General features: G+C 36.6%; 2 protein-coding genes across 2 annotated transcripts; one reads left to right on the top strand and one right to left on the bottom strand.

The window, feature by feature from the left end:
* Window positions 1-1,369: 1,369 nt before the first annotated feature.
* Window positions 1,370-8,459, top strand: LOC108993708 (acyl-coenzyme A oxidase 3, peroxisomal-like). Its single transcript, XM_018968700.2, has 13 exons — window positions 1,370-2,097; window positions 2,622-2,739; window positions 2,843-2,950; window positions 3,073-3,245; window positions 3,370-3,469; window positions 4,621-4,695; window positions 4,916-5,046; window positions 5,671-5,806; window positions 5,885-6,004; window positions 6,730-6,876; window positions 6,954-7,058; window positions 7,175-7,276; window positions 8,057-8,459. Exons 1-13 carry the CDS (start codon window positions 1,640-1,642, stop codon window positions 8,303-8,305), a joined length of 2,022 nt encoding a protein of 673 aa, XP_018824245.1. The 5' UTR covers window positions 1,370-1,639; the 3' UTR covers window positions 8,306-8,459.
* An 8,007-nt stretch (window positions 8,460-16,466) lies between these two features.
* On the bottom strand, window positions 16,467-21,368 carry LOC108993720 (transcription factor VOZ1-like). The gene is made up of 4 exons (XM_018968727.2): window positions 21,256-21,368; window positions 20,256-20,652; window positions 17,428-18,010; window positions 16,467-17,156 (listed from the first exon to the last, which is right to left on the bottom strand). The coding sequence occupies exons 2-4, from the start codon at window positions 20,631-20,633 to the stop codon at window positions 16,642-16,644; spliced, it is 1,476 nt and encodes a 491-aa protein (XP_018824272.2). The 5' UTR covers window positions 20,634-20,652; window positions 21,256-21,368; the 3' UTR covers window positions 16,467-16,641.

Genomic DNA, 21,368 nt, shown 5'->3' with positions numbered 1-21,368 from the left:
TCAAATAAATAATATATATAAAGAGCATTGTTATTAATAAGTCTTAGGCTTCATTTGGATCATTAATTACTTTTAACTCATCTTAATTCATTATTACAATTTTTTTAAATTTCAACATAAAATATAATAAACAATTCAACTTTTTCAAATCCTAAAATAATAATAATATTAAAAAATAATATTCTAACAATATTTTATCATCTCAACTCAATTCACATCAACATCCAAACTCACCCTTATACACCAAATATTATATACTATAAATTTTTTTTTATTTTTTATTCTTGTTTGGTTTTATTCTTCTTAAAATAATTAAATTCTTCTACTCATCATTCATATATCATATATTTGATAAGAGAAAAAAATTAAAAAAATAATAAAAAAGATGATGTGTGGTGTATGAGACTTATAAATAAATTTTTTCATATATAAGTATCAAATTTACAAATCGAAGGCTTGTATTGTACATTGACAGATAAAAATATAATTGTACAAATGAGACCTATATTTTTACAAAAGTTTTATATAAGACTTATAGATTTAGATCTTGTATCTCTAGTATTACTCTTTAAAAAAAATTAAAAATGATCTAAAACATCCCATTTTAGATATCTACATTGGAGTGTCACTTTCAAGAGTACATGTTCCTAAAATAAAAAAAAATAATAATTCATTTGTATATCTCAAAATTATTAATCCTACATCAGTGTTCTAAAGCTTAATCTAGATATAGTTAACTTAATGCAGATGGTTAATTTTGGGGTCCAACATAGATTTGTCACAACCTGATCATGTTCCAAAGGCACCACCATGCCAAGGCATATTTTCATACTTAGCTTCAAAATTTTTATTATCTATAGTCCTATCTAGGGATGTCATATATATTTTATTAATTATACCTTAAAACAAAAACATGTCTCATTAATAAAAATGAGAAAAAATAATAAAATTCAACCTCCTAATTTAAGGAGCGAGCACGAGGGTCCCGACATAGAACAAATTTTTTTATTTGTTTTTCATTTATTTGTTTTTTATTTTTTTATATTCTTAAATATTTGTTTAAAAAAATTTATAACATTATTAAAAATTATACTTAAGCAAAATTTTTTTTTTGACATCGGGACAAATCCTAGAAACATATGATTTTACGTTTCTGTTTAGGAAAATGACAAGGTTATTACGTTTATTTATTTTCTATTTATTTTTTATTTTATTTTATTTAATGATTAAAAAAGTAATTATTAGTAAAATTATATATTTTTTTAATGGTTAAAGATGTTAAAAAAATAATTTAAAAAAATAATAAAAAATTAAAAAAAAACTATAAATAGTAACAAGATAATAATAGATTAGTAATCCTGACCTTCTGTTTAAGACTTTAAGAGCAGACCATTTGTTTTTCAACGAGAAATGGTCAAGAAAACAGAAGCTCGGTACTTGTCACATCAATTCAACGTCCGACCACCCGACCCAGCCCAGCCCGACCAATGCCATCCTAGTCGCGTGCCTCCTCCGCCTCTTCGCGCGTAACACCCGGATCCCTCCTTCCTATTATTGAGTTGAGTTCCTTCCGTTTGATCCGTGTATAAGATTTCCTTCTCCCCCAACGAATTTTCATTTTGAGTTCGCTGATACGAAAATGGAGCACGTCACGAGGCGCACGCAGGTCCTGCGCAATCACCTTCTCCTCCAATCCTCACCGCCCGGACTGCTCTCCCCAAACCACTGCGTCAGCTACTCTCCCCCTGACGTCGCTGAACCTTTGTCCTTCAACCCCACCGACATGCGCATCTTACTCGACGCTCACAATCTTCCCGACCGCGATTGGCTCTTCGGTCTCTTCACCCAGAGCCACCTTTTCAACCCTTTACCACGCGGCGCCAAAGTTTTTGTCTTACCGGACTATAACCAGCCCATGGAGCAGCAGCGGGAGGTCACCATGGAGCGGATTTGGTATATGTTGGAGAAGGGCGTCTATGAGGGTTGGCTTACGGACACATCGCCCGAGGCCCAAATGAGGAGGTTCGCGCTCCTTGAGGTTATTGGGATTTATGATCATTCCCTCGCGATTAAGCTTGGAGTTCATTTCTTTTTGTGGTAAGTCTACTGATGGACCCTGAATATAAACTTTAGATTTTTACCTATCCTGCTTCGCCCTTTCATGGTATCTTAATTTATTCATCGATTTTGCACTTTTATATTTAAAGTTTCTTCACTGAAATGAAATTAATTTTTCTAGCTCAATCCAAATTTACTTTCTTTTCATTTTTGCGCAAATAAATGCAGCCTAATAGAACTTTCAGGCATCAATCTGAGGGATGAACTCTATTCACAAGTCAAACTTTGGGTTATCAGTTGAAACCAAATACTTTAAGACACAATTTAATGATATACAAATAATTTTTACTTGATACATATAATACATATATATACAAGTTGATACCTTAACCTAAGGTTTTAAATTGTTCGGGACTGGATGCTGTTTGTTGCCTTAACCTCCCTTTGGTCGCTGAAACGGGTAAAAGAAGCCAGCCATTTATTTCGATCATTGCTTTTCAGTTGTAGTTGATATGGTTGGAGTATCAAAGAAGGGTTTCAATCATTAGGTTGTCTCTTTACAGGGGAGGTGCCATCCAGTTCTTTGGCACAAAGAGCCATCACGACAAGTGGCTGAGGGACACTGAAAATTATGCAATCAAGGGTTGCTTTGCGATGTCTGAATTAGGGCATGGGAGTAATGTATGTGGAGTTTGTTTAATCAGTGTGGGGTGTTCGGTCCTTGCAGCTTTCCATATGTTTTCTTTTAGTTCTCACCAATTGTTTCCTTGGCTGATGATCCCAGGTTCGAGGAATTGAAACTGTCACCACTTATGATTCTAACAGCGGAGAATTTGTTATTAATACACCCTGTGAATCTGCCCAGAAATATTGGATTGGAGGGGCAGCTGAAGTGGGAACTTTTTAAACCCTATCTTCTTTATTAATTTTGCTCTTGCCATTTTTTTTTTAACCATATATACACCTACTTTCGATTTTTCTACACTGACACAATATTTATCTACTGATGTTTAGCATGCGACACACACCATAGTCTTTTCTCAGCTCAACATAAATGGGAAGAATCAAGGAGTCCATGCATTCATAGCCCAGATTAGGGATGCGGATGGAAATGTCTGTCCAAACATCCGAATAGCTGATTGTGGTCATAAAATTGGTTTAAATGGTGTTGACAACGGTCGAATCTGGTAATAATTACAAATTTTTATTGCTGCACGTTGCATAATCTTTAAAAGACTGTCATGGTGGAACTCTTTAGTTAAATTTACAACTACGAATATAAAGCACAAATGGTTTGGAAATGTGTTTCAGGTTCAACAATGTGCGAATCCCCAGAGAGAACTTATTGAATTCAGTAGCTGATGTTTCACCAGATGGACAATATCTGAGTGCTATAAAAGATCCAGATCAGGTAGATTATGTCTTCTTATATATCTTCCTCCTTTTTCTTTTGGGATAATTGCTCTATAAGTCCCTGGGGGCTTCCCTAATTAAACATTGGTCCCCATCGTACAAAATCTAGAAATTAATCCTCCAATAAGCTTCGTACAATTAATTGATCCCTTCGTTACTTCGTACGATTAACAAAAGAACTAATTAGAAAAAGGCAACCATCCATAAGAGTGGGACTCCTCCTGCCAGGGTGGCTAACTACCTCCCATATGGTGGCCGGGGTGGAGGGAGAGGAGGCCCACTTTATACGGCTGGATTGCTTATGGCCATGGCCACCTCATGAGGGGGAGGAGGCTCCTCCACCATGCGAAAGGATCTTAGCCACCCACAAGGAGAGGGGATTCCCTTTTGCTAGGTGGTTGGGAGCCACCCGCGAGGCAATATCCCCTTCCTGATTGGCTCATCCATGCAAAGGGGGCCACGTTGTCATGAGTAGTTTTTTCTTCTTAATATTAGTTTTTTTCCCAGTTTTTATTGAGTTGAAGTGATTTTCTTGTTTTTTTAGTTTTATTTTTAGCTCTAATTTTTAATTTTTTAGCGTATTTCTCTACTTTTAGCTTTTTGTTAAATTTTAAGTGTTTAGTTAACATTTTAAGAGTTTTTTTTTTAAGAGTTATTCTAAGATTAGTTAATTTTTAAGTTTTACGCTGTGAAGTTTTTTCTTTTAGTTTTTATTTTTTTATTTAAAGTGTTTAAATTTTTTTATTTTTTATTGGTTTTTCTTTGAGTTTTTATTTGTTTATGTGGTAGGGTGACTGTTATTTATATATATATATAGTTTTTTTTATTGTGACTGAATTTTTCCACTTGCTGAAATCTGATTAATTGCAACGTTACAAAGTAGGTGTCACGCTAGCATTTTTCACCACAAATTTAACATAGTCAGAGAGATAAATTTATCAAATGCTGCTTGGTATTTTTATCCTAGGGACCTGTTTGTAATTAGGAGGGTAAACTCCATGGACCTATATAGTAATTATTTCTCTCTGTTTTATTCTTTAAGAAAAAGTCTGGACATGTTTTTCTCGCTATCATGTAGGGGCAAATAGTTGTTTGGTGCTTGAATTATTAATATCATTAACAGTCTCCTGTGTGTAACAATTTTTCCAGAGATTTGCAGCATTCTTGGCCCCTTTGACAACTGGCCGTGTGAATATTGCCATCGCGGCAATTTACTCGTCCAAGGTAATGTCTTATTCGAAGCTTGGGTACAGGTTTCTGTTTGTTAATCAATCTCCCATTTGTGTAAGTACAACTTACCAAAAATAAATAAAATGGAGTAATCCTGGGGTGTGCAACTCTTACCAAACTTAGTTTATCATTGATATTATTTTTTAATAAGTAGTTTATCATTGATATTATTTTTTAATAAGTAGTTTATCATTGATATTATATCTCTTTCCAGACTAGCTTAGCAATTGCCATAAGATACTCATTGACAAGGCGAGCCTTCTCTGTCACACCAAATGGGCCTGAAGTTCTTTTGCTTGATTACCCAAGTCATCAACGACGACTGTTGCCTCTGCTTGCAAAGACGTATGTGTTAGAATAATGGAATATTGCTAATAAAATCTTTTGGAACTCAATTTGAAGTAAATTGTTTCTCCTGCACATCAAATTAATATGCGTGTGGGTTAATTTCGTGCTGTGTATCACCTTACTGATTTGGGAAGCTTAGTGTAGTTCGTGTTCATGTACTGTTTATGAGCACATCTTATTGGCTAAATTGATATTGTGATATAATCTTTTTTGCAAGTGGTTAAATCATGTTGGTGTTTGATCTTGGATTACTGATCCCTTTATATGCGGCATAGTGATTCATAAAATTTCACTTTTGGCATTAGATGCAAATATTCTAATGCTATTAGGTTTTTTGTAAGCGAGTGAGTTAGCAAACTTGGCATTAATCTTTCTGTGACAAAGCCAATGACTCATACCAAGGGTTATCCCTTTGAAAAATTAAATTGGGTTGATCTTCTGGCAAGCAGCTTTTATCTTATACGAACTTAATAAAAGAAAGCATGCTTTTAGATCCTGAATATTCAGGAGTTGATTGCTTTAGTAATATTTGATATGCAAATTAGGTTAGCCATCGTTGTACTGTAATTACTGATATTATTTTAACACATTGCTCTTTTTTTTTTTCCTTATGTACTCCAGGTATGCTATGAGTTTTGCCGGAAATGACTTGAAAAAGATATATGTGAAGAGAACGCCTGAATCAAACAAAATCATTCATGTTGTTTCAAGTGCATACAAGGCTACTTTCACATGGCATAATATGAGAACTCTTCAGGTCAGAACTTCAACTATATTTGGAGTTGACTATTCTATATAATTTGAAATGCCAAAGTTTAATTAATGAATTTATCAGGAATGTCGTGAGGCCTGTGGAGGACAAGGTCTGAAGACTGAAAATCGTGTTGGTCATCTGAAAAGTGAATATGATGTGCAGTCCACTTTTGAGGGGGACAACAATATTCTGATGCAACAGGTAGTTAAGTATACATTTTTGTTTAATTTTATGAAATTTATTCGATAAAGAATGAATTTGTTGGCTGTTGACTTGTGAATTGTCTGAGAGGGAGACCTGAAACTAAAACAGAAAGGGGGGACAATGTTTGTGGTGTGTGAGGCATTGCTTATGTGCTACTTAATAGTGATCTTATGTAGATTTGATTCATGTAACTGCAAGTATTAAGGCTTTGAGTTGGAACTTGTTTTAAATTGAATATGGTTAACATGTCCCGTTGTTTTCACTATTCAGTTAATAATACATCTCTATAACTGCACATGGTCCATAGCTAATATTCATTAATTAATATTAATTGTCTCACTGAGGCCTTGTTTGTTTGCACATATGAGATGAGATGAAAGTTGAAAGTTGAATAAAATATTGTTAGAATATTATTTTTGTTTTGAGATTTGAAGAAGTTGTATTGTTTATTGTATTTTGTGTGGGAATTTAGAAAAATTGTAATGATTAGATGAGTTGAGATGAGATGAAATGGTTTGTGAAGACAAACCAGCCTTGAATGTTCATGACTAGCTAGCAATATTTAAAAGAGTCTATACTGTTTGATTCTTTATAGTCGTAGCTTTCTGTGCTTTGAATTATAAAAACTAGTAATACTAGATTTAATTATTATTCTTCTCAGTTGTACCTTGGTGGAGTTCTGCTGAACCAGTAGAACTGACATGGTGAATATGTCTATGCAGGTCAGCAAGGCACTACTTTCAGAATATGTAGCAACTAAGAAGAGAAACAAGCCATTTAAAGGATTGGGGTTAGAACACATGAATAAACCTTGCCCTGTCATCCCATCTCAGCTTACAAGCTCTAATGTTAGGTGCAGTGAATTCCAGGTGATACAATTTTAGCTAATTTTGCTGTGCTGTGTCTGTTAAGTTTGTAGATATTTCTCACCACTTGTATGCATCAGGTAAATGCATTCTGCTTAAGAGAGCGGGATCTACTGCATCGTTTTGCTACTGAAGTATCAAAATATCAAGCACAGGGACAAAGTAAAGAGTATGCCTTCCTTTTGGTGAGAACTTAGCCTCTGTTGCTTAAATCTCAACTCTCTCTCTCTCTCTCTCTCTCTCTCCCCCCCCCCCTTCCCTCTCTCACGCATACATTGTTGTTTACCCTTCCCTGCACCAGAGTTATCAGCTAGCAGAAGACTTGGGCAGAGCTTTCTCGGAACGCATAATACTGCAAACATTTATAGAGGCTGAGGCAACTGTATCTGCTGGTCCATTGAAGGTAATTCTTCGTAACAGATTCTTACCTCTTTTTGATGATGAAGTCTGTAAGCTTTGAGTAGTTCTCATGGTCTTCATCAAGGGGACTCTAATTCCCTTTGCTGTTTGTGGTGGTCATAGAAGCATTGAGAAGAATGTTATGTACATAACTAATTCTTTTGGAATATAGGACTAACTATGGCTTGTGCTTTCTTTTTGGTTGTTCTAAATGGTATCAGAGCCAAACTCAATAAGATGTGTGGGACTTGAGCGGACTTGAGCCATTCCACCTATGATGGAATGGCCTAATGAGGGGATGCTGGAGATTTTACAGGAGAGATTGTAATACTTTGTATTGAGTAAAGAAAGGTGGTGAATGGAATCCCACCTTGCTTTAGAGGGAGAAGTTCCTCTCCTTCATAATGATTCCAAGGGGCTTCAATTATAACATTGACTAGTCCCTTTAGAGTATAGGCCCAAATGGGCTTGAGCTTTCTTTGAATCATATGAATTTTCAGTGACTGTGTGAGTCAAGCCCAGTTGGCTTTGGCTTTCTTTGGGTCATAAGAATTTTCAGTGACTGTGAGTCAAACTTTCTAGTACCAAGATCAGAGTTGCTTTTGAATGTATACCAGTGAAGTTTTGGGTATTTTTGGTTCAGTTGCAATCACATTCCACGTTTGCAATTATAACGTGCATATTTTGTGCAACTAGCTTTATGTTGTTAATGTGGAAGCATGTAAAATTAATGAACCAGAAAAAAAGGCCAGTTGCTGAATATGTGCTTGTGCTATTCCTGCAGGATATCTTAAGTCTCGTGCGATCCATGTATGCGTTGATTTGCTTGGAAGAAGATGCTGCTTTCCTCCGATATGGGTACTTATCGACTGATAATGCTGCTGTAGTGAGGAAAGAGGTGACAAAAGTCTGCAGTGAACTCCGTCCACATGCACTTGCTTTGGTTAATTCCTTTGGCATCCCCGATGCTTTTCTGAGCCCTATAGCTTTTAACTGGATTGATGCAAATGCTTGGTCTTCAGTTCATCACTAGCTAGGTATTATAATTCCTCTCATTTGTAGCAATTTACTGTCAATAAGATGGCTCGACCTAGAATGTGGTTGAGACGAGCTTCATATGACTATTTAATAATAATATATGTTATTGTTTTTAGCAAGCATTATATTAATAAGAAGTTAAGGGAACAGGAGTAGGGTGTTTAGTAGTACTTTTTAAAATTGACTGCCGAAGAGTTGCATGGAGTGGTCCAAGTGAGTTCTAGGCTATCCAAGGGCAATAGATTCAAATGTTTAGGACGGTCATCGGGATCTTTTTAATACTCATTAAAACTTGAAATTTGAATTTCAAGAGACATGATAATGGTAGCATTTCCAACAGCTAGAGCCCTTTCAACATTCTTAAGCTGCTCGGCACTAATGCATATCTTGTTGGAAGCACCAGTTGACTTGTAATTCAGTCCTATTTTCAATGTAGGCGATTTGCACGCTTGTCATTGTCATTTTCAGGATCCCCACAGACCAAACCCATGGTTGATAGGAATTTCCTTATGAACTGGAAGAACATATCACTGTCAGCTTGTAAATGGCTTGTAACACAGGACAGGAGTTTCTGCGAGTGAAATCCTGGTCCATATGAAGTTTCTAACAACGAGCATTTTGTAACGTGGCATGATGTTGCTGTTTGAAATGCAAATCGTTTGCATTTATTGGTGCCCCATGTAGACTTCAGTTGCCGTCATGTGACGATAATTTGTAAGGTACCAGAATAAAGGCACCACATATATAAATATCAAAACAAATGTCTGGTAAGTGTGAATCACAAGGGAACCAAGCTATTGTATTCAACCCCTTGTGGTAAGGGTGACTCCCAAAGGGAAGCAAGCAAGGGTTCTACACAGCTATTTTATTTACCTTTTTTAAAAAAAAAAAAAAAAAATAGTTTTGCTATTTACAAGTTTGCACGAACACATTATCTATTGTAAGACCCATTGGAACTTAAAAAAAAAAAAAATCTAAATACTATTTATTAGTTGACGTGACAAGGATCCACATCCTCTCAATGATGTAAAAGATGTACAGTTACTTCAATGCTAGCTTTTTAATAATGGCGGCCAACAAAAGTCTCTCTTTCTCTTGTAACGGACTGAAAGGGGTGAAGTGCAAGTCTCTCTACTCCCACTGAGTAGAGGTGCGCATGGTGCTGTTTTGTTTGCTTATTTCAAGTAAGATGGTGAAGTTGTGAGTAAGGGTGTGCAATGGAGGAACTTGAAGAGGTATGGAATAAGTTGAAATTGAATGGGGAAGAACAACGGGAGATTTGTATTCAAGAGGAGAAATGGGATAGTTTGAAGGAAAGAGAAAATCGAAGTGTGGTCGGCAAGATGTTATCAGATCGATTTTTGAGTAAAGAGGTTGTTAAATTGACAATGCTCAAAATTTGGAAAGTAAATAAGGCTGTGGAGTTTGTGGAGTTGAGGGCTAATAGTTTCGTTATCTCTTTTGCCACTCCAGGAGATTGCACTGAGGTTATGGCTGAAAGACCATGGTTATTTGACACCAACCTATTTGTTTTGAAGAATTTAGATAGTTTGGTACAACCACATGCGATGGAGTTTAAGTTCGAATTATTTTGGATTCAACTCCATAACCTACCTTTCTATTGCATGACTCATGTGTATGGGGAATTGATTGGTAATACACTGAGGGAAGTAGTTGATGTGGATGTCTCGGATGAAGACCTGGGATGGGGTAAATACCTACGGGTTAGAGTAAATCTGGACTTACGGAAGGTAGTAGCTCGTGGGAGAACTATTAAGGTTGGTTCTAAGAGTATGTGGGTGCCAATTAGATATGAGAAGTTACCCAGGATTTGCCTCAACTGTGGTCTGTTTTATCATAGTGATCAAGGTTGTATTTATGGTAGTGGGAGTTCAAAACTTAATAAGGATGAAACTCAATACGGTTCCTGGCTTCAACCAGAGTCAGGTCCAAGAAGAGGGAGGTTTTGATCCCAAACTATGACTGGTGAATCGAGTTCTGATCGAGAAAAGGAGTATGACAAAGAGGGTGGAAGGTTTTTCAGGCGATAATTTTCCCCTACAGTGTCATCGGCGTATGGTGGAGAGCAGGTGGGAATGGCGGAGGTAGTAGTTACTGCAGATCCTAAGAGAGTAGGGGTAGTTAGAGTCGTGGAGGGGGATCGGGGAATAGTTACTGCATGTTTGAAAGAGGTGGATATGGGGGAAATTATGCCAACTGTAGATACAGTTACCGAAGTGGAGGGATACGTGGGAAAAAAAGGGGTGGGTTTTGATTCTAATTCCAGGGTTGTTGTGGGCCAACTGAAATCTAACAAAGGGCGTTAGGTTGTGTTCACTACTAAGGAGACTAATGGTATTATTGACTCTTTCAAGAGTACTGAGGTCAATCTAATTGAAGAGGGTCAACTGCACGTGGTGGAAAATCAAGAAAAGGATGTATGCATTAGTACAAGTGGTGAAATTAAGGGGAGATGGAAGAGACAAGCTAGAGTCAAGGCTGCTTCAAAACTAAATCCAAGTATGGGTCGTGTGGCTGGTAAAAGAAATGGCTTATCTCTGATTGATGAAGAGGAGAACCAGGTTCTTAGTAAGAGAAGAAAGGCAAGTGTTGTGACAAATCATCCAACTGATCATCATATTATATCGGAAGTGGCTGTGAAACAGCCCTGCCGAAAGCCATGAATATTTTAAGCTGGAATTGTCGTGGGCTTGGGAACCTTCGGACAGTTCATACTTCATGACCTTTACATGTTAGTAAAGGATAAGAGCCCAAAGGTAGTCTTCCTTATGGAAACTTACCTGAGAATTAACAAGTTAGAAACTATCAAGCGAAATATTAGATTCGATGGTTGTTTTGGTGTGGATCCTGTGGGGAGGAGTGGGGGTCTAGCTGTTTTGTGGAAGGGTGTAACAGATTTTGAACTTCTCAACTACTCACATAGACATATTAGTGGGTGGCTATATGATGAGAATGTCAAAGGTAGATGGAAGCTGACATGATTTTATGGTTACTCAGAAGTGGGACAAAGACAACGTTCGTGAGACCTATTGACTAGAATTAATGAAGGGCCTGAACCATGGTGCATTATTGGAGATTTTAATGAGATTCTTGTACAAAGAGAAAAATGGGGTGGAAGGGCTAGACCAGAAACTCAAATGGCTTCATTTAGAAAGGTGGTGGATGATAATGATCTTAGTAACTGGGGTTTTAAGGGGGATGGCTTTACTTGGAGAAACAAGCAGGGAGAGGGTAGTTACATAAAGGAAAGATTGGATCGGGCCCTTGCCAATAGAAGGTGGCAAAGTCTGTATCAATCTATTATTGTGGAAGGGCAAGTGGCTAGGTGTTCTGATCATAAACCTTTGCTCATGACACTTAAAACAGCCTTGAGTGGAACTCAGTCCTAGAAGAAGTTGTTTAGATTTGAGGCTTAGTGGTGCAAGGAGGAGCAGTGTAAAGATGTTATAGCTGATAGTTGGGGGACTGGGATAGCATGTGTCAACTCAGTGGAAGGATCAATCCAAGCATCTCTGAAAAAGATGGTAACTCTTTGCAGCAATGGAGTAAACAGCAAACCATGCAGTTGAATAAGGAGATTAAAGAAGAATCTGCGATGCTCAAGTGATTACAAGATGAAGGTTGTGGATCCAATAGTGACAGAATAAAAGTTTTACAACAGGAAGTGGGGGTATTATTGGAGGAGGAGGATTTAAAGTGGAGGCAACGGGCTAAGAGAAGTTGGTATGCTTGTGGTGATAGGAATACGCATTTCTTTCATCCTTGTGCTACCAAAAGACAAAAGAAGAATAGGATTGTGGAGATCATGGATGGCCAATCTGTGTTGAGAACAGACCAGTGTGGAATTCATGAGGCTTTTATGCTGCATTTCTAGGAGGTTTATACATCTGCTGAACCAACTGAGGTTGCTATCAACAAAGGGGTGGAGAGATTGGAACATAAGATTACCTGTGAGATGAACAATTTTCTTTTGTAGGAATTTCCTAGATAGGAAGTGGACCATGCTTTGAAACAAATGGCCCCTTTAAAATCCCCTAGACCTGATGGGTTTGGGGCTTGCTTCTATCAAGGGTACTGGAGCTTAATTGGTGATAAGGTATATGCTGCAGCCTTGAATTTTCTAAATGAAGGACAAATGGATCTGGATTGTAACTCACTTTTATAGCTTTAATTCCAAAAGTTAAGAATCCAGTTTCTGTTGGAGAGTTCCGACCAATAAGTTTATGTAATGTATTCTACAAACTTATTGTAAAAACACTTGCTAACAGATTAAAGATGGTCTTGCCTGATGTCATTTCTCATAATCAAAGTGCTTTCATTACTGGAAGATTGATTACCGATAATGTTATCATTGCTTATGAGGCCATACACTCTATGAAACATAGACAAAAATGAAAGAATGGAAATATGGCTGTGAAGTTTGATATGTCTAAAGCATATGATAGGGTGGATGAGGGTTTTTAAGGGCTGTTATGCAGAAATTTGGATTTCGTGCTCGTTGGGTTGAGTTGATTATGCAGTGTGTGTGTGTTCAGTTCAATATGTTGTATTGGTAAATGGTCAACCAGGAAACAAAATTATTCCAACTCGAAGACTTAGGCAAGGAGACCCATTGTCTCCTTACCTATTCCTTGTGTGCAGAGGGTCTGAGTTCTTTAATTAAGCATGCTGAAATATCTGGTTTGGTGAAGGGTGTGCAAGTAGCAAGGGGTGGCACAACAATTAGTCACTTAATGTTTGCTGATGTTTGCATTCTTTTTTGTAAATCCAAAGTAGAGGAGTGGAGACAACTAGAAAGCATTTTGGCTTCTTATGAAGTTGCTTCTGGACAAAAGTTGAACAAACAGAAAACCTTAGTCATTTTTAGTTCAAATACCCCTCAACAAACAAGAAACAGTTTAGGTGAAGTGATAGGTGTGAGGAGTTGTGGTGATTTTGAGAAATACTTGGGTCTGCCTAGTGTTGTGGTAGATCTAAATATAAATCCTTTCGGGAAATTAGAGAAAGTGTTTGGGCAAGAATTAGCAACTGGAAGAATAGTTTCTTAACACAAGCTGGGAAAAAAGTTTTGATAAAAGCAGTTCTACAAGCTCTTCCAACCTATGCTATGGGTGTTTTTAAGTTGCCTAAACAATTATGCACAGAAATCTCTTCCTTAATAGCCAAGTTTTGGTGGGGTCATATGAAGAATGATAATAAGATCCATTGGAGGAAATGGAGTGGTATGAGCATATCCATGAATGGGGGATGGGATTTAGAGATATTGATTGTTTCAACAAGGCAATGCTTACTAAAAAGGTCTGGAGATTACTAGTTAAGCCTGAATCATTTGCTGCTTCTATTATGAAACAGAAATACTATAGAAACGGCTTTATTATGGATACCAAGCTTGGTAGTGGACCTTCATTTATATGGAGGAGTTTATGGGAAACCAGAGATGAGGTTAGAGAAGGGATGAGATGGCGAGTTGAAAATGGAAAGAAGATAAAGATATGGGCTGATAAATGGATGCCAACTCCTACATCATACATAGTTCAATCTCTTGTTTCATCTCTAGGCAGGGAGGCTATTGTGGTGGAGCTAATAGATGAGGATACTGGCTGCTGGAGGTATGATTTGGTTCGAGAGACTTTTAACAGTGAAGAAGCTGCAACTGTTTGTACTATTCCTGTGAGTAGAATGAGTTTGGAGGATAAAATTTATTGGGGTCCTACTAAGAATGGACTTTTTTCTGTTAAGAGTTCGTATTATATTGCAATGGAGATTAAAAGGTAGCATGGAGGGGGAGCAATCTGTTAGGAATGGGGTAAACTTGGTGTGGAAGCAAATGTGGGAGCTTAATACACCTAATTATATTAAGGTATTTCTATGGAGAGCTCTAAACAATTGTCTGCCAACTAAAAATAATTTGCACAGAAGGAAGCTTATAGAATCTGGTTTATGTCCAATATGTGAGCAGATGGTGCAAACAAGTGGACATATATTATAGAGCTGTGTGGCTATCTCTGATGTGTGGTCTGAGAACAGGAGTAAAGCTCAAAAAATGATATGCAGAGAAGACGATTTTCTTGAGACTTGGACTGAATTATTATAGAAGTTGCAGAAGCATGAACTTGAAAGCATGACTTTTATTTTCAGAAAGGTATGGTAGAGAAGGAACAATTGAATTTTTGAGAATTCTTTTCAGAGCCCATCTGAAGTCATCACGACTGCTATGACAGATCGTGAGGAGTTTAATCTGGCTAGGGGTGTAAATTTAAACCGAGAAACCAGAAAATCGGTCCGGACAAGACCGAACCGGACCGGTTGGTACGGTTTTGAACCGGTCCGGTCATGATCCGGTTTCTATATTATGAAAATCGGCCGGACTCGGTCCGGTTTCGATTCTGTAATTTTCGGGACCAAACCAGACTGAACCAGACCGGTTGGAAAAATATGTATATATAAAAATTAATTTTATATATTAAACAAAATATTTATATATATAAGTTTTATAAATAATATATAATTATATATTAAATTTTTATATATAATGTATATAATTATATATCATATATGAAATAATTTTATATTATAATTTATAAATTATAACATAAAATGTTAATCTTAAATATAAACATTTGTAATTTGTTTGATCATATGTTATTAATATAATTATATATAAAATAATGTTATTATAATTTATAAAATAAAAGTTTAATCTTAAAGATGAAAATTTAATTGATCATATGCTTTAAACATATATATATATATATATTAAGTTATTAAAACATTTTATCATAAAAAGTAACATTTTATTATATATTTTTTACATTTAAAAAAAATTGGAAAACCAAACCGGACCGGAAATCGGTAAAACCGGAAGTACCGGTTTAGAAGGGTAACCAGGGCGTAATCGGTTTTGAAAAATGTAAAACCGGTACATATCGGTTTGGTCCTAAATTTTGTCCAAAACCGGACCGGACCGGACCAGTTACACCCCTAAATCTGGCTAAGGGTGTAAACCAAGTTGACATTTGTGTTTCAGCTCCTGTGAATCGAAATGTTATTTGGCAAGCACCAAGACAGCTCTCTTACAATGTGAATTGGGATGCGGGGTTTGATGAATCTTCTCTAAAAATGGGGCCTGGGATTATAATCAGGGATGATATAGGAGATGTTATAGCTGCTCTGTGCATGCCAGAGAGATTTGTTAAGGATGTTGTGGTGGCTGAAGCGTATGCTCTTTGGAGAGCTATTACTTTTTGTGAGGACATTGGAATTGAGGCTGTTATTTTGGAAGGAGATGCTATGACAATCATCAAGGGAGTAGTTCGAGCTAGTGAAGAGAATTCTGCATGGTATGGTCAAGTAATCGAGGACATTAACCTGAAGTGCCGATATGGCCAAAGATGGCTACTGCAATACACCCCTAGAGAATGTAATGTGGTAGTTCATAAACTAGCTAAATTTGCTTTGCAATATGAGGAGGAGGTGGTCTGGTTAGAGGGTTAAGAGGACTGTCCTGATTGGATTAAGGAGTGTATCCAACTAGAAAAACTTTGTATCTCTTCTGATATGGAATGAAGTATGAAATATGTTATTTAAAAAAAAAAAAAAAGAGATGTACAATTAACATTCAAACCAAATCGAAACCAGCAATATTGGATTCAGGACACTATTCACAATTGTCATCAACCAACACTAAATTATCTAAAAGAAAAATGTTAATATGCCGCATGAATTTGTTCTTTCACTTTAATCGCTCATATATTTAAATTTATTTTTTACCTTTTTTTAACTTAATGATTTAGTAACTTTTAATATATTGATGTATTTTTAAAAAAAAATATTTAAATATGTTAAATTACAAAAAAAAAAAAAAGTATATTAATTTGGACTATGCGGCATGCCCAATAGTCATTACTTGGCATCAGCCTAGCATGACTCTATCCAAAATGCAGGAAGAAAACATATACGGACAATTTGTCTTCCCTATACAATTCTGTCAATCATTGTAAGCGTCACATTCCTATGGTTCGGAAACTTTTAGGAAGCAGAGGCGCTCTGAAATTGGAGCATACCCACCAGCTTTCAGAAGGAAATGCAAACAGAACCTCGATATAAAAGTCTAGAAATACGAAATGTTTCCCCCATGAGAAATGCGAGGTTGATGCCATTGATGACCAGAATTAATATATTGTTTATATATGTCAGCATACTTCAGCAACTCGACCAATTTCTACAGTAGAAAGCTGCTGCAGACCTACATTCTATGTACTCGAATCTGGATGCAGACAAAACTACTCAATTATGTACTATACAACTCAATCAAGTACTGGAAGGCTTATAGCACGGCGGGGATTCAGAGGGAGAGGGGATCTCATTTTGGGCAGAAATGGCCTTCGTAGAATCAGTCTTTTTATTAGCCTTTGTCCTGCCCTTAATGGGATGTCCATTATCTGCAGAAACCTCAGCAGTGAGTCTTCCCATCTTCTTCTGCAGATCAGCAAGCGGATCGCTAGATAATTTTCCTTTAGGACCCTTCATTTCATCAACAAGCTTGAGTTCCAACCTGTATAATGCACAAACATCATAGCTGCTAGTCTCATATTCATACAAATGCCACTCAAGGCCGCTAAGAGGTTGTGGGTCCATGTAATAGGACCTCTTCTGCCCCCCATATTCCTTCATCATCTGCTTCCTCGATTCATGCCAACCACGTCCACTGTAGTCTGGCAATGACCTCTGTTTTCTATTTCCACTCTCAAATGCCCTTCTAGGCTTGTCAAAAAAGAGCCACTCCCTAACTGTTTCACCCTCGAGGAAAGAAAGATCAAATAGCTCTGCATTATCAAACAGAACAAATTGATCAAGCTACATAAATACAAATAACTCAGCATGTCCTACTGACTCACTGAAAAGGTACGTAATTAAATGCGCAAAGACTATCTTTCTCAAATGAATCTGAACCACATCACAGTATATCAACCATATGTAGATATAAGCAGGCATACTGCAAAATAGATATACGAGATTATATAACTGACAAGCATATAAGAAGTCCAAAAGGAAAACAAAACCAAATGAAAAAAGGATGGACAGAAGTAGGCCTACCGGGAGCATTCCATGGAGACTTTGTATTAGCAGCACCTTCACATTTAGGGATGCCCACTTCCTTTCCCCGTGCCTTAGAATTAAGAGCATCAAATAATGGACCATCCTTCAAACAAATTCCCCCAGGTCTCAGAATTGGAATCATGCCAGGGAGACCCTCGTTCAATGCTAGAACAGCATGACCACTACTACAATAGTCCTGGCACCAGTTAGATCCAGGCCTAAAACAATCCCATAGAGCACATTTTGGCCCCAGGAAAGCAGACGGTGGAGGGCAGATATTTGGCAGAATGTTGGGAATAGTATTTGGTTCGCACTCTTTGGTTTCATTTGCTCCAATGAGAAGCCCATAGTCAAAGTCTTGCTGTAAATTTAACTGAAGAAAATCCAGATCAGGACTCAAATCTGAGTTGTTGAGATCTGTGTTCTGATTGAAGTCCTGTTGTATGTTGGAACTATGAGAATTCAAATTAGTAAAATCCAAGTTATTAGCCACCTTGTTCTGCAAACTTGAAAATGAGCTTTCGCAATTATCAGACGCTTGGAAAGCATGTTCTTGGGGCTGTTTGTTAACACAAAGATCCTGGAAAGAATCAAGAGTGAAGCTCATCAACCATCTATCACCATTTACATCCTACAACAGTAACACAAAATATAAAGGTGTGGTGGAAACGTTTTGGACACTCTCAAAGGTGAGACTATGATATACCATATTAGGACACCATTTGGCCCAAAAGCTTATCTTTGAGCAGGTTAAGGCCTCGTTTGGTTGCATAGATGAGATAGGATGATAAATTTGTGAATTGTAGTGAGATCTTTTGTGAATAGTAGTGAAATAGTTTGAATTAAGATTTTTATGGGGATTTGGGAAAGGAGAGAAAAAGTTGAATAAAAAAAATTATAAAGTTAAAAGAGGGTTATAATATTATTTTTGTTTTGGGATTTAAAAAAGTTGAATTGTTTTTTGTGTTTTGTTTGGAAGTTCGGAAAAGTTGTAATGATTAGGTAATGACTAGATGAAAAAGTTCAAAATTTGAAATTGAAAAATGTTTTGAGTTTGAATGGTGTTTGGATGTTGAGATGAGATGGTTTGAAAAGTTTGTAAAACCAAACTAAGTGATGTCGCAATTTGTACCATGGTCCACTAAAACTACTAAAACACTGTTCGAGGTGTGACTCTCGCCAAGAACGGGTGCAAAAAATTATGGGTGTTTTGCAATATGGTGGTTGTCTGAATGAATGGCCTATAAAGATTTGAAGAAATCTAGAAGGATTAGTAAAGTGATTTCCACTCAAGAGGGAGAATACCCATGTTGTGATGGACTCACAGATGAAGGGATCGTTAATTATACACGTGTGTGTAAAAACATATCAAGTTTCACATTGGAAATATATCGTGTGAGTGAGTGGTTAACATTTGCATAGATAGGTCTAAACTCATAGGCTTAAGCTTTTGGGGTGAATGGTATAGGAATATTTTATATTATAATCTCACTGAAAGTGATATGGGACACACAATAAAGAGAAGAAAGTATAAGAGAAAGAGATAAAAAGAAACAGATGAAATATGAGAAGAAGAAGAAGCAAGTGAGAATAGAGAAGAAGATCTGGAAAGAGGGAGAGAAGATCACTTTCTCAACCAATTTTATTCCATTCAAAATTTGCCTCTATTGAAGTACAAAGGAGGCTTAAATAGACTAACAGGAGCCCTAATAATATAGTTAGGTCTTTTATTTAAATAAACTCATGAAGAGATAAAACTCTCAAATACAGAATTTCAACCCCAACTTGGCTCTCACTGAACCTAATCCTAATTGTACTCTAATAGATTCATTTATTGAATTAAAAAATAACAACTATCAAAATCTATAACTGAAATTTATATAAACTACAAGTCGATGAGCTCAAAAATTCATTCCATATCAGAAAGACACCCAAGGTGATTATCTCCCCAAACAAAAGGAAACACACCAAAAGTTTCCAAACACTAATGAAAAATATAAAAGTAATGCAAACATGTTGTTTCAGGTTCAAATTCCACATTATGGTTTTTCTCCTTCATGTTTTGGTCACCTAATTTTCCTGGTCAACAAATGAAATTTATAATAGCAGATGTATACCATTAATCTGATTATCTAATTCAGAACTTGGGCCATAATTACCACAAAATTTGAAAAGAACCATTGAGTATTAAGGAGTTTCATTTAAAAAGATTTTGCTTGACTAAGCTATATCAGGTTATAGAGAGGTGGTAGTAGTAGTAGTAGTAGTAGTAATAGTAGTAGTAGTAATCAACTTTACAACACTTCTAAAATCTAAAATCCTTCAAGAATCTTAACGTGTGGTTATGGCCCAAAAAACCTAAAATAGACAAAGTGAAGGCATAATACAAAAACCAATGATTATAATGAAGCAATGCATGCATAAGAAAAATTAGTGGCAAACCATGTAATTCACTAGGTTGCTCAGAAAAAGCATATAAAAAGAAATTGAACTGTACACCTGATTGAAGTGAGGATTTTATACTGAACGTCAAAATAACTTAAATATAAGAATTTTTTTTTATTGACACCGGGTGTCCAAAAACAGCGTCCCGACTAATTCCGGGAGTGCACAGGCCCTCGGTAAACTTAAATATAAGATACCTAATTCAAAATTCTTTTATTTTTGGAAATTTACTCAACAAAACAGGGATAATTGTGTTAATTGAAAAGGAGTCACAAAGAATTTGCTAAAATAGACAACTAAACTTGTTTTTTGTTAAGTAAAAATAGACAACTAAACTATCCCTCCGGATTCTGAATTCACATGAAAACATAAAAACCGACCTCCAGAACTGCTGTTAAATTGTTTGCATGGAGGTTTTGAAGGTCAGCTTCAGGCTTCAATGGAGCCAGTTCCTTCAATGGACTAATCGCATCATCTTCCTCCTCACAAAGTCGCAATAGATGTGCAAATTCCTCTGAATTGAAACTACACGCAACTAAAGAAGAAGCCGGGGACGGCTCATTGAGCTCGGATTTCCACTCTTTCAACATCTGATGTACTTGCTGCTCTAAAACCACAATGTCATAAGCTCGACTCTCCTTCCTTGCAGATTGGAGGTCGCTGAACACCCCTTCAAGGTCGTTGACCCGGTTCTTAGCCCTCTCCTTCAAGAGCTGGTGCGATGCAGACTCGCACTTGCTCTTCGAACCCTTCTGCATCGATCCCCTCCAGAAAAATCTTGAGAAACGCAAAAAATTGCCACAAAACCAATGTCAGCGATCCCATACCAAAATCACCCAAAATGCAGCACAAAAAATAAAGAAAAAACGGTGAAGAAAATATCAAATAAAACTATCTGGCATAGAGACAATGAATCAAAAGCAAGTTATTTTAGGTTTGAAACTTGTAATATTATCATTTGAACCTAACAAAGCTGTTTGGGTTTTCAAAATCGTACCGAAAACCTTAACAATATAAGATGAAGTGTAAAACGCCAACTTCAACTAAAGATTATCTGTTGGGTTGCTAACAAAAGAAAAGAAGAAGAAAAGTTTTTTTATTTTTTCCTCTCTATTTCTTAAAGTTCATGAATTTACTCAATCCAAAACTTTTGGTGCTTTCTTTTATTTTCCTTTATTTCAAAGCTACCAAACAGATAGAGATGCCGAAGGAAGCGAAAATGAAATCACCGTACCACTACAAATTTAAGGTTGTTGCTTATGTTAGTAAAAACCAATTCATTCTCAATCCTAAAACTCAGAAGCAACTGTGCCCCAAATTTCAGCAACCATAAAAAGGGAAGGGGTGGGGGGGAATCAGAGAAACAGCTCGAGGATTTACCCGAAGTATAGCAGAAATATTTTGCTGCCGAAATCTGCAAGAGCTTCGACGAGGAGACAGCAACAGCTGTATAAAGAAACAGAGAACTTTCAGAGGTCAATTCCGAGTCTCTC

The sequence above is a fragment of the Juglans regia genome, chromosome 1, assembly GCF_001411555.2.
Source record: "Juglans regia cultivar Chandler chromosome 1, Walnut 2.0, whole genome shotgun sequence".
NCBI classification, from domain to species: Eukaryota; Viridiplantae; Streptophyta; class Magnoliopsida; order Fagales; family Juglandaceae; genus Juglans; species Juglans regia.
The sequence above is the reverse complement of the archived record's forward strand: the minus strand, read 5'-3'. Positions and strand labels throughout refer to the sequence as shown.